The 14,427-nt window shown below is 42.6% G+C and overlaps 1 protein-coding gene across 1 annotated transcript; it reads left to right on the forward strand.

The window, feature by feature from the left end:
- Window positions 1-1,782: 1,782 nt before the first annotated feature.
- Window positions 1,783-13,912, forward strand: cacng1b (calcium channel, voltage-dependent, gamma subunit 1b). Its single transcript, XM_023395231.2, has 4 exons — window positions 1,783-2,117; window positions 11,166-11,240; window positions 12,749-12,886; window positions 13,359-13,912. The coding sequence occupies exons 1-4, from the start codon at window positions 1,877-1,879 to the stop codon at window positions 13,589-13,591; spliced, it is 687 nt and encodes a 228-aa protein (XP_023250999.1). The 5' UTR covers window positions 1,783-1,876; the 3' UTR covers window positions 13,592-13,912.
- Window positions 13,913-14,427: the final 515 nt, after the last annotated feature.

Here is a 14,427-nt window from a genome sequence, read left to right on the forward strand (position 1 = left end):
AAGTATTATTACACACTTAGAGACAAGCGGTTGCTACCACAGCCTCAGCAAGGGACTCGTCCTCTGGGAGAAAAAAAAGCTGTTTTGCTGCAAATGCATCCAGGTGCAACGTGATAATGAACACAACTGTCTCTCATCTCCTCACAACCCCGCCCCCCCCCTTTGTGGGGTTTCTGTTGTTTAAGCCCGTGAATGAGATGATTTATCTTTGATGATCAATTTCCCGGGTCAGTTAGCTACTGATGGTGTTTGGAGAAAGCACTTCGGTTCTCTCACATTACATTCATTTTCCCTCCCTCTCTCTATCTCTCTCTCCCTCTCTCTCTCTCTCTCTCTGTTCTACACTCTTTCACAAACACACACAAAAACAAGTCTCAGCATCATTGCATTGTCTTGAAACCCTTTCCCTTCACTCTCTGCTTCAGATGTGTTAAAAAGCCACAGCTGCGTGAGCGTTGTCAGGGCTGAAAATGGGCCAGAGTCCTGTCTAAAGTGGGGCACAGTGGTTTATAAAAAGCATGTCCATTTACTCAAGTATTTCATAGGGGAAAGGCTGATTATGCCTCAGAGATGTATCAGGTTTTTAGTTTTTCCCTCCCCCAATTTTTAGTAAAGCCATCAATAGCATCTGAGTGCAGCATCAGATCATTATCTTAGAGTTGAAATGAAAAGTCTTTTATGAGAGCCACTTGTAGGATTTTGGCAAAAAGTTTACTCTAATTGCCTCTGGAAGATCATATATATCCAAGAACAATGACAGAGCTGATTTATTAAACAGAAGAAAACATAAAATTCAAAAAATCTGTTGTTTGCTGCCTAAATAATCATATTTAAAACTGTATAAACTGGCTAAATCTCAAATTTTAGATGTCCTAAGTCAAAGCCCTTTTTCTGTCTTTCCAAATCTAGATCAGCTGCTGATATCAGGCTGGACCCTTGTCTCAAACCTTGACTGCTGATTGGCTAAATATGTAGATCAGCTCATTCAGATGACAACTAATAAAGGAAATCTCCCCCCCAGGAGTCCCCAGGCACACAGCGCCTGAGACAACTGAACTGGAAACGGATCAGACTGAATAAGAATACGAGAGAGATGTGACGGGGAACGTTCTAGACAAACGATGGATTGATAAGTAGTTGGAGTATTTGGAATGGCACTGAAATATTGAACAGGACTGTCAAAGAGTTTTCATCACATTGTCTTTGATGTTGTGGTTGGAAGCACAGAACCGGATCGCTCACAATCAAATACACTTTGTTAAAATGAAAGTGTCTGATCGTGACCCGACATCAGAATGGTCAAATAATAGGTGTAATAGGTGTGAGCACTTCCCGGTACATCTTCATCTCGAAGCTGAATGGCCTAAGCTCACCAGCGGCGACTAGGGAGGGAGAGGAAGAGAGGAGAGAGGTAGAAACTAGGGCACTGCTATCTGGCCCCTTTTTACCAACCACCAGGCACAAGGCAGAGAAAGAGAAAGAAAGAGCCGTGGACAGGAGAACAGGAGAGAGGAGAGGACATCAGAAGTGTAGTGAAGCTGTAGACAAGACAGGGGAACCTCTGGAGTCAACATCTGGCCTCAAGGACCTGAAGAAAAACAAAGGCAGCCTTGACTGTCTTTCGCAGGCTTTACGATCACACACACTCTATCTATACACACACTAGCATTTCACTTACTCGTGTCACAGACACAGACACACACGCGCGCAAAAACACAGGCACGCGCACACACACCTCCACAACTGTGCACACATTCACATACACACAGACACACACACACACGCACGCACGCACACACACACACGCACACACGCGCACACACACACACACACACACACACACACACACACACACACACACACACTGGACAGCAACATGTTTGAGGAGCAGGCGACCAAGGTCAAGATCACGTCTGTGGTGATTTTGGTTGGCATGTCGTCGATGCTGGCGGCGGTGGTGACTGACCACTGGGCCGTGCTCAGCCCACGGGTGGAGAAGCTCAACGCCACCTGCGAGGCAGCCCACTTTGGCCTCTGGAGGCTCTGCAAGAAGAGCATCTTCATTGTGGAGGCGGACCCCCAGGGCAAAGGCTGTGGCCCCATCAGCTTACCTGGAGGTATGGAGCTTAGGAAAATGTGTTTTATTTGTCATCATTGTGAATGTGTTGTGTAGTTGCTGACTGACAGCTCCCCTGGCTTGAAATAATCCTGGATGTAAAATCACAGCGAGGAGTTTTTCTTCTTTTCTTATGGTGGAAAGTGGACTGGAAGCTGCTCAGAAATATTTATGCGTCTGTGTAAACATGAAGGTCAAAGTCTCTGCTATCACCCATCTACTCACTTGAATCACAGCTAGAATTAAGCCTTGACTATGACATATGTGGGTTTCATCTCTTCACGTTTCCTTGTATATGCACCACAAACAGTCAAAGAAAAACTGCATTTATTTTTTTCCCACAAGTCTTGGGACATCAACAGTCTCGGTTGGTGTCAGCCTTTTCTTCCACTCATGCTCTCCCTGCCTCCGTCTGTGTGTCCGTCCTATCCCGCTATTTTCTCCCCCCTCACAAACATAAGCCAGTATACTGTATATGCTGGCATTTAAATATACTTGTGCGCACGCACACACACACACACACACACACACACACACACACACACACACACATATATATATATATATATATATATATACACAGAAACACAAACTTGTGTTTGGACTGAATGTGTGAGACTTCTGTAGCCAGCCTCTCACTGAACCATCATTATCTTCCAGAGAGGAAGTCTCTGAACAGACTGACAATTAAGCACACTCAAACAGCTGAAGTCAAGTGCGTAATGGAAGAGTATCGCAGCTATACTCCACATTTAATGTGACAAAAACATGAATCTGTTCTGTCTGGGCTGATGGTTTCTCAATGTAAGATGAGAACCAAGCAAAGCTCCTATTTCTTTCGTTTTTCTGCCACTTTTTTCGGGTGGCCTCTCAGATCTCAACCGGAAGTGTTACATAATTTGTCAGCATGCTGTTTGACTCTCCCTATTCTAAAATGTAAGATCATAAGATGCTATTTAACTTCTTTGTCTATTGTTCAGTCTGAGTGACAGTTTTAAAGCAGATCTGAGGTTGGCTTTGATCAGCCCAGACACGAGACTGACAAGAGAGCAGGAATTCACTGAATTCAAGCAGCATTTTCTGATGCCACTGATAAAGCTTGACTTGCACAGTGTTTAAACGTTTGTGGCCAAACTTCTCACTTCATCAAAAGCTTTTAAAAAGGAAAAAAAAAAAAAAAAAAACTAAAAAGAGGGACAGGCTGCGTGCGGCATCAGTGTCAATAAGTCCAAAGATAATCTTCAAGACACAAGTCAGTTTTGGATGTTTTTTCCCTTCCTTGCATAACATTGCATACAGTGAAGCGATTAAAAAAAAAGTAACTCAAAATCATTCCGTCATGTATTTAAAAGTCCACTTCTCCAAAATAGTCTTGTAGCTTTAATTACTGGCACTCCTTGAAGAGAGCCAGCCCTGGGTGTCTCGCTGCTCTCGCTGGCCTCTGGCTGTGTGTGCGTGCCTTGCAGCCTAACAGAAAGATTTCACTCTGACTCTATCAATGACTTATCCCCCGGCTCCAGCACCTCAGGATCAGTGCAGGTCTTAATGAAGTGTGGCTTCCCACTCCAGCTCATGAGTTAGGGTACACCTGGGAGACTCGGGAGGGATGAAGAGGATTGGGGGAAGAAAGAAGTCTGCATGGGTGGATAGAGGGAGGGATGCCTCTGTTGTCCAGGAAAAGGAAGGGGGGGGGGCTTACAGTGTCCCAAGAGGGAGGGGGGCTTTCAGTCATGAGAGATGTTACTGTACTACGTTTTAGGTATTGCATGTTCAGGAACCAGAAAAAGAGGGCCAGTAGACAGAGAAGGAGACGGACAAGAGGTATGACAGCTGCCTGTCATATAATACGACAAGTACATGGATATTGATGACCCCCAGAACACATTCTTGGTGTAAAATGGAGACAGAAAACTCTGTTTACACCAGTAGTTGGAGATTTTTTTGACAAGCCAATCACCTGTGGAGTGAAAGAGGGGCACATTGTCGCTGACAGACTCCCAACTCCAATATGATGAATGATCCAGATACAACCTTCACAATCTGACAGCAACAGTAAAACGGTTTCGGAATATCTGTGCAGATTCCCAGCTGCTTTACAGACAGACTGACTATAAAGAGACCATCTGACAAACTACATGTGTTGGCAGCTTTCCTTTCGGTAAAGCAAAGGGGACTTCGGCACAGTGCACAGGGCTCCACCCTCCTTAAGTCTGCTGCTGCTGCCTGAAAGAAATATCAGCTGTTTAGTTAGAGACCCCTGTGGCTACATTCCCACAACCACATGATGTTTCTACATTTGGATTATGAGAGAAAATGAGTCATTCTCTAATAGGTCTAGGGATTTGGCATGTGGCTGTGTGCTCCCACGCCAGGCTTAATAGTTTTGGTTATACAAGCCCATTTGTTGCCCCGGTGTCATCAGAGATGGATCTACGAGTGAGGTGGCGTGTCCCCGGCCACAGAGTGGTTCGCAACTCCTCTGTCCGTGCCTTTCGCTACACGTGACGTGGAGATGGGATTTGGTAAGATGCCGGTTGGTCAGTTTCTATTCTGTTTTATGAAAGTGAGTTTCACAGACTGTCCTCACCAGGTGAAGCCGATGTCTGTGGGGGGGAAAAGGCTAAATGCAAACTTATCAGTTTGCTGATTGTCCTCCAGTGGCCAAGAAAAGACATCTAAAGGCTAATGGGTGCTTTCTCTGCTGACACCCGACTGGTCGATTTGCGAAGTTGGTGTAGTTTGACAACAGAGAGAAAAACAGCCGCTCTCTGACCTCAGTGGTTTACCTCTTCCTTGATAGAAGGCTATCAGGAGTGGCAGCTTGGCTGAGTGCTGAAGGCTTGGCTAGGCTGCATGCTTTGGGTGAAATTTCACCCAAATAATTGTGTTTCATATGTGATAAGTTCTCGTGTGCCAGTGATTGCACTTCATAAGCCAGCCAACCTCAGGCAACAACATGAACACTTCATGACAAGGTCTGCAAAATTCAACCCATAATGCAGTTGGACAGTTCTGAACAAATTCTGTAATAATTTTGGTTCAATTAGCAACAAGACAGCTGTGAAAAGTACACATCTACTCTTACTGGCATGTTGTAGGATGCTTAAGTCTGTGAGCTTCTGGAAGCAAACAGAGCTCTACTACATGGGTCTACATAAGTAATTGGCCACTGAGTTTAGAGCCTATAATGGAGTGGCCAGCTGGCTAAAATTGCCACACCAGCGTTACTTTACCTGTTTCTCAATCTAATGTGTGTTGTAGGTTGAGTGTTGAACACATAAGCAATGCACAGTGGTGTTAAAAAAAAAAATTCAGAGTTGATCGAGAGTGCACTATAACAGATTACATTCTTGATTAGCATTATACCCAAGCAAGTAGCGGTGATTGGACTTAATAACATGCATTTGCATTTTCCCAAAGAGAGGGAGCGTTAGTCGCCAAGAGGCGCGTACACAAACACTTTTTCATATAGGCAAAATTACACTGCTTTTGCGGACGGGTTGCATAACAATGGCAGTAAAGCGGTGAACCCAAATGACTTTTGAAATTAGCTTCCCACAAATGACGCATGACAGCTTGAGTGCTGTAAAAACCAAACAAACACTTTATGGATCACATCATGCTGCTCGGCTGGGAAATAAAGAGCATATAAATGTTGCTTTTGTGTGCATGTGTGCGTTCCTACACAAACAATATGTGCGCAAAGGCAGCACGGAGGAAGGGATTTTATTATTAGTGATGTTTAAGAGTTTCCAAGAGGTCAAGCATCACATTTTCAGTTCTACAGAGCACTTACACCTTCAAAAAATAAAAAAATCTTCCTCCTCTGCTTTTTTCTTGTGCTGGTGCCCCCAATTCATACCCTCAAAAACACAGATGTCACCTTGAACCACCATTTTTAATTTTTTAATTTTTTTTTTGTCATTTTCCTCTCTAGTCTGCCAGGTTCCTGTTTCTAGTGCAGAGCCAAAACTGTGGAGGTGTGGTGCTGATTTGGCATTCAGAAAACAAGCGAGAGGTTCAAAATTTGACTGAATCACTCCCCATTATGTAAATTTGAAACACAAAAAAGGAAATACATATTCAGAGATGCTATCACTTACATAATGTGATGCTAAGATGCGGTTTGTGGCCATTGTGATGATGACAGTCTAACTTTAGTGGTTTGAATTTCATGATAAAGGCCAGGCCACACACACACACACACACACACACACACACACACACACACACACGCACACGCACATGCACACGCACACGAACACGAACATACAGGATCATGAGGGCCATGAGGACTCTCCTGTGCTGTTGTGTCCCAATTATCACTAGTTCCTAGTGGAATAGCCATTCAAATACCACCACCCATCCTATTCACATTGACCCAGAATTAGTCGGTCATTCCGCCTGGCTAGAAAAAGAACAACCCCCCTTTCATCACCTAAAAAACCCATCTTCTGTGAAAGTCCTGTGAAAGAAATAAAAGCTATTTTCAGGGCAAACGTGCAAGTCATCTGCACAGCTGTCATTATATGTAAAAAGATGGAAATATCATAATAATTTAGTTAAAAGTCAGTTAATTTTTGATGTTCATGTATCCTCAAAACTTCCAAGGATAAATGTGAAAGTGGGCGGCAGGAGCAGAGAACTGAAAAAAGGAAAAGTAAAACCATAAGAATACCAAACTGAAAGAACAATGAATAAGAAAGTTGAAGTGACAGGTATAATGACAGGTGGAAAGGGGAGAGAGGAGACGAGGAAGAAGAAGTGTATAGTAGAAGCTGCAAAGAGAGGAGGAGGCTGCGCAGCGTAATGGAAAGAGGTGAAACTAAAATGACAGGCGATACCTCGCTCTAATCACTCTCCCCCCCCGGAACTAAATCTCCCCATTAGCCGGACTGCAAGGTCAATGATACGCTCCCAGATGTGTTCCTCCACACTGAATGTTCACCATCTAGACTTAAGAAACACGCCAGATTACTTTTTTAAACTTCTTTGGGTTCTTTCATGACAAAATGTGAGTGTTTACAGAGTAACAGTATAATCTGTTTTTATGACACATTATTGGCAACAAAAGTTTTTCACAATCAACTACCTCACACCACCCCACGTCAAATAACCCGAACTATCACTTTAAGGCAAGAGGGAACACAGTAAGCAATTGTTAGAATTGGAACCGCAGTGTTAAAAACCTCTTTGAAAAGTCTGTCAGGAATAAAATCTGAAGGACTCGATGAAGGCTTTAATTTGTTTTCATTGTGTCATTTCTGGTACTTAATGAAAGGGGCTTAAAGTTCTATTCAATGGTTAAAAGTCAATGGTTTTGAAAAGACTTTCCGGGGTTTGTTGTCATGACCTGGCTTCTTTTATTGATTTCTGATAGGTATACATTAGTTACTTCATAATCTGATGAGAAACTACCAGAGGGTCCTTTCTCCATTTCCATTCTGCTTGTCTGCATTTTCTATTTATTTCCCTGGTGTTGTTTTTCAGCCAAGGCATGCTGTGAGTTGATTTGACTTTCTGGATTTTTACAGCTTCTATGGAGGCAAGTCCTTCACATGTATTGTTGAAGTTGAATTTTTCTGAAGACATATTTGAATCATGCTTATTGATTTGTGTAGATGCGGCGGGAAGGCCTTATGAAAGCTATCAGCAAACTTTGCATTGAGGGCAGGCTAAGAAACCTAAGTAGCACTGTGGAAGGAGGGACTGCTTTATTAGTGAGATTTTGGGGGTCTGTAGTATAACACACAAAGTAGTGGGGGCTTGCCATTTATGATAAAACCAAGTGATTCAAATGAAAAGTTTCCAACTGAGTTGTAGGAACATTTAAAATTCTCCCTGTGAAACTGCCAGACCACCTCCACCACCTCCTGGCTGCTGAAACTAATTAAAACCAGGAGGACATGCTTCATTCAGTGCAACACAGTCACATGGACTTGACCAAGTCTCAGTTACATTGGAAAAATACCTGTTCAGGACTGGAGCATCCACTGCATGGGAGCTAAGGTGCTAGTATATGGGAATTAAGTGTAATGTTAGCCATGTCTTTCTTTTCGTTTGCTTTGGGGAAGTTCACACACCGGAAACTCCAGCCAAAGTGATGTTAAATAGCATTATTTTTGGCCTCATACACAAATCCCTTCCTCTCGTAAAAGTGAGAGGTGATATTTAAGTTGCCACAGCTAGAAATTATGCTTTTGTTTACGTCTGTGTGAAATGGAAGATCTGTTGTCTCAAAATGTACTGCAAATTCTGAGTGGCAAATCTGGCAACTGCTTTAGCTGTGCCATGCCAGAAAGGAAAAATTGACAGACATAGCAACAGTAACTAAGGAGGGTGGGCTTAGTGAACAGTCAATTAGGCTAATTATTACCTTTAAAAAATCATTTTCTTTCACTGCTCTCGACATTATCCTTCTTCAATCACGAATCACAGAAAAATAGTGGCTCAGTCTTTTGAAGCTTCGTTAGTATAAATCAAAGGTCTTTCTATTTTGTCTTAGTGTGGTGAGCAGATAATAGTCTTCATAGAGAGTAGGGCAAGAGTAAATCTTATAGCTTCACCCAAACACATACAGTGCACTCACACCCCTTCACTTTTGTCACATTTTGTTATGTTGCAGCCTAAAATCATTTAAAGTCACTCCCCCCTCCTCATTCTACACTCAGTACCCCATAATGACAAAATGAAAACAGAATTTATCAAAAAGGAAAAACTGAAATATGACAGTGACACAAGTATTCAGACCCTTTGCTATGACACTTGAACTTATGGCTCATTTGCCTCCATTTCTCTTGATCATCTCTGATCTAGACTAGTTTCTACACCTTGACTATCCAACTGTCCAAATATATGGAAATGCACACACCTGTCTATACAAGGGCAATGCATATCAGGAAAAAAAGCAAGAGCCCGGTGGCCAGCATCTTTCTTAGAGGGAAGAAGTTTGGAACAACCAGGACTCTACCTAAAGCTGGCAGTCCGGCAAAACTGAGCAACCAGGGAGAAGGGCCTTGGTAAAAGAGGTGACCAAGACCCCGATGGTCACTCTGGCTGAGCTGCAGAGATCCTGTGATGCGAGACAATCCACTGATTTGGATTTTATCGCAAAGTGTCCAGACTGAAGCCTCTCCTCAGTGAAAGACACATGAAGGCTGCTTGGAGTTTGAAGAAGAAGAAAAAAAGCATCTAAAGGACTCACAGACTGAGGAAACCAGGCACTGCTCATCACCTACCCAGTACCATCCCAACAGTGAAGCATGGTGGTGGCAGCATCATTGTGTGGAGGTGTTTTTCAGCGCAGGGACAGGGAGACTGGTCAGGGTTGAGGGAAAGCTGAGAGGAGCAGAGATATCCTAAATGATAATGGGCCAGATAGCTCAGGACCTCAGACCGGGCTGAAGTTTCGCCTTCATACAGGACAATGACCCTAAGCAAACAGTCAACACAGGAGTGGCTTAGGGACAACTCTGTGAATATGCTTGAGTAGCCCAGCCAGAGCTCCGACTCAAACCCAATCAAACATCTCTGGAGTGACTTGAAAATGGCCGTCCAACCTGACAGAGCTTAAGAGAGAGAGAGAGAGAGATGAGAGAGGCTAATGAAAAAAATGTATTTGCAGTTCCAAGCTGCTCTGTGAGCCAACCCCCAGTTCCCCCCACTGCCAGCATGTCCGTCCCCTCAAACACACACACACACACCTAAGGTTGCATGCTATTACACACACATCCACCAAATGCACACGCACACACTCCCCTTGATATGCCTTTACATGAGTAAATAGATAGGACTAGCCAAGACCTGCAGCAGCCTGTTGCTAGGTTACCTCTTTAGTGATTCTTTCTCATCCTGGGTAACAAACAGCTCGTCTGTTGCCTGGTACACACATACGCACACATAGTATATGCACACGCGCACGCACACACGCACACACACACACACATGCAGACAAGCAGACACGACACACAAACATTGTCCATCTCTGTGTCAACGGAGAGAGCACCTGCCTGCTTTATGGGTTTAATCTCAGCAAGAAAGGATGGTGAGTGGAAGAAAGAGGGGACACTTACTTGGCCTTTATGTCCTCTTCACCCCTCCCTCCCAGCCCAGCTGCCCTGAGACAAATAGATAAATGGATGTGTGGGAAATGACTGCACCCAGGAATCTGTTTTCTATATGAGGCTATATTGAAGATTGTGGTCAAAGGACTAGAGTTTGGGCCAGCAAAGTGTAGAAATGTATCATTGCTGTTTACAAATTGGTGTGAACTCATTTCTGAGATGCAAACACATGCCAACATGAGGGACAGAGATATTTTATTCTAGGATGACGGCAAGTCACAAAGCACTGCTGTGATATGGAGGGCGGCGTTGAACGTGCATCTGATCAAACAGCCAAAGACGAACCGTAACAGTTGTGCATGCTGATTCTTTACCAATTTAGAAACAAGACAGATATGTGGTTTTATGCTTGGATAACACACAACACACACTTTATACTTCATTTTATGACATAATGGGGAAGAAAAATGTCTTTCAACCAAAGTGGCACAAGTTCAAGCTGCTGGGTTTTTGCACGTATCCACTCTGGTTAAGCATTCATGAGCCTTAATCTCCTGGGTTGTGAGATAATACAGTGAGGCATCAGTCCGTAGAACTGCAGTTTGATTTCAAGGAAGACAATATTTATTTACAAAATTGTGAGGATATAAATGGGTAAATCATTTTTGCCAGAGATGTAAGGTTTCTAGACACATAAGACATAAGGCCTTTAAAGAACATGTAATGATTGAATAACTTTTCTAGCTGAAAATGAAGTAACGGAATACACGGAGTAGCAACAGACCAACCCCGAATTCCAATAGCTGTTTGCCTCATTAATGTATGTGTATTTGTTAGATTTCTAATGGGATCCACCAAGAGATTTAACATTTACATTGGTATTACAGACGCAACCTGAGCTACTGTATCTGCTGTCTCTCACTCTCCTGTTTCATCTCTTTCTCTCTGTCTCCCCCTTTTTCTCACCCTCCTGTCTTACTCTGCAGCGAAAAACTGCTCCTACTTCAAACACTTTACATCGGGGGAAGAAGCTGAAGTTTTTGAAGTCAAGACCCAGAAAGGTGGGTGCCCGCTCACTGCCTCCCAGACTACATGTTACAGATCCTGTTTCTTTTTTTTTTTTCGGACCCAACTTTCTGTCGGTGTGAAAAAGATTAACAGAAATGGAAGTAAAAGGAAAAGAGGTGTGCAGTAAATTGGCATCTTCTATAAGGATATAAGCTCTGACATATCACATACCCACATAATACGGCGCACAACATGTGAGGAAATACACACACGTCATGTGTAAGACCCCAGCAATATACAAACACTGTAACCTGTGTTTTCTACAGTTCCTTTCCCACACAACTAATTTGCAATAGCAGCTACATTTTGTAGGAAATGCTAATGCTGCCTGGAATGCTGTTTTTCAGTTACAGTGCAGACCATCTCTCAGATAAGAAAACAATCTGTTGCAATATCCTCTGATTTCTATCCTCTCATCTTCCCTGCTTTAGGGAGATTGTTATGTTCAAAGTAAACGTATTTCCAGGAAACGGCGCCTTTGTTCCTACGTTGGTGAGCTGACCCTTTCAGCTCTCTGACAGACACTGAGGAACATGCAAGGAACACACTCTCGAAGTTTGAGATAAATTGCAGTAGATGTACAGTACAGTGTACAGGACACGACTATATCTCGGTGAAATCAGTGAAGACACACATTGAAAACTGTAAATCTAAAAGGGTTTCATACGTGGTGCAAGGTCGACAGGATGGTACATTATACACTATATATATTTACATATATATATACATATATATGTATAGGTGAAAGAAAAAAAAAACTGTTGCAGGGGGATGCAGCTTTAGAGAGAAGAGCAATGACAGTCTTGACCGGCCCCGCTACACAGAATACAATTTTAAGAAATAAATGATAAATAAAGCTGCAAATCTGTTGATGTAACAGAACAGAGAGAAAAAACATGCACACAGGAAATGCATAAACACACACACACACACACACACTTTTGCACACATGCATACCCCCAGACCACCAGTCCTCAAACAGACTAAGACAGAATAAGCCCGACCTACACTGGAGAGGCTGAGTTGAAGGTTATTGTACACATTAGAGTTATTCCACAGTTGTGATGTTGAAACGGCACAGGCTGCTCCAAGGATCATTTCTATCACAGTTGGAGTGTTACAGAGAAGGAAAGACTAGATTATCTTTATCTGACAAACAGACAGGAGGGGAGGCAGGCAGGAAGAAGGAGGGAGAGATGTTCTAATCATCTTGTTATAAGCCTGCAGCATCTTATCTGTCATGCAAACGGCATTATTGCCAGTTTGGATAAATGACTGTTGTTTTTCAAGTGAGGCTAATTTAAAGGCTAATTATCTGTGTCATAACTCGCCAGAGTGCAATATTGAAACAATTATTATGTAAACGATACTGCAATCTCCCCTTCTGTTCCTACCCACTCCCTCAATATTCCTCCCTCACTGTTTTTTTTAATCTGTCTTCATGATCTTGCTGTCTCTGTTGCATCCTTCCTCTTTTTCTATTTTTCTCCTCTTTCCTCAGAGTACAATATCTCAGCAGCAGCCATCGCCATTTTCAGTCTGTTCTTCATGATCCTGGGCACCCTCTGCGTCACCTTCTCTTTTGGGAAGGGGCGGGACTACCTGCTCCGGCCTGCTGGGATGTTCTTTGCCTTTGCAGGTCAGAAATAGCAGATGAAGTGAATCACAGATCATGCTTCGTCTATAGTGCCTCTTGTCTCTTGGTTACAGCTCAACTTGAAATGAAGTGTGCCAGTGTCATTATCATGCACACCTTTTCTTTTGGAGATGAATATTACTGATACTGCTGATTTAACAGAGTTGACAAATCTAATTTTTCACTGACAATTATTTTGAAGGGGGCAAGTGCTGATAGAGTTGTTGCAGCTCTGGGACAACATTTCAATATCTAAAAGTATGAAATTGACTGTGATGGGCGTGATCTCCCATCTAAAATCACATTTAACGTTACAGATTCAAAGGTAAAATAAAAGTGACAATCATGTAGTGCAAATGTGGAACTGTAACAGCATTTGATTAAACAATTTAGACAACACAATTGCCATGAACGCAAGTGAGGCATCTGCTTCCTACAGCCCATTACAATCCACTCTTTCTGTTTTGACTCACAGGTCTTTGCATCATCATTTCTGTTGAGGTAATGCGCCAGTCTGTCAAACGTATGATTGACAGTGATGAGACCATCTGGATTGAATACTACTACTCCTGGTCCTTTACCTGCGCCTGCGCCTCCTTCACCCTGCTCATCCTCAGTGGAATCGCCCTGCTCCTCATCTCCATGCCCCACATGCCACGTAATCCCTGGGAGACCTGCATGGATGCTGAGCCTGAGCCCTTAGATTAGCCAGAGGTGGTGCAACAGACAACCTGGTTGAACAAGTAGCCCTTTAACTACCAATCCTATCCCACATATTTATCATTTCTGCAAGCTATTTTTAAAGAGATATAAAATTTTTTAGCCGGATTTCCCACCTACAGATGTCCACTGGTTTCAGTTCATATTAGTAAAATATTAAAACCAACTTGAGAAGAGTTGCATATGAAAGATAACCACAGCAAAAACAAAGAAATTCATGTTGTCCTCATGTGGTAAATCAGCTGGAAACAGGAATGAAAACGTTACACTTAAATAATGTTTGCTGAAGAGAACCTTAAAAAAAACAACATTTACCAAACTCACATTATCAGTTCCATGTGGGTTCTGCTTGTAACTGCATTAGCCTACCAAGGTTAATATTTTTTTTACTAAAATAAACTGCAACCAGTAGATGACTGGAAGTGAAGAATGGATCGAGTACAAACAATTGTAGGAGATGCAGGTAGTAAATCAGGTAAACTCATGCAAACAAACCTGAATAGCCCTTTAAGGATTGACCATACAGGACATAGTAGGTCAACGTATATAAGATCCACATTTAAGAGTTTTGACACTTTATAGTTCAAGGACGGCTACACTGTTGGACAATCACATCGGAAAATATAATTTTTATATATGGTTTTTAGTGGCTAATCCTACAATACATGAACTGTCCAACTGCAGTCAGTGTAATAAAAGTAAAATGATTTTCAGATGCTACACTAGACAAAAATTCCGCTATGACAACAAACAAGTCATGATCAAACTTTAAGACTTAACATTTAAATTACATAGAAATAAATGACCGGATAACATTTGAAGAA

This window comes from Seriola lalandi, unplaced genomic scaffold (assembly GCF_002814215.2).
Source record: "Seriola lalandi dorsalis isolate HSWRI2012SDOR001 ecotype SW California unplaced genomic scaffold, Sedor1 jcf7180002054958, whole genome shotgun sequence".
NCBI lineage: Eukaryota > Metazoa > Chordata > Actinopteri > Carangiformes > Carangidae > Seriola > Seriola lalandi.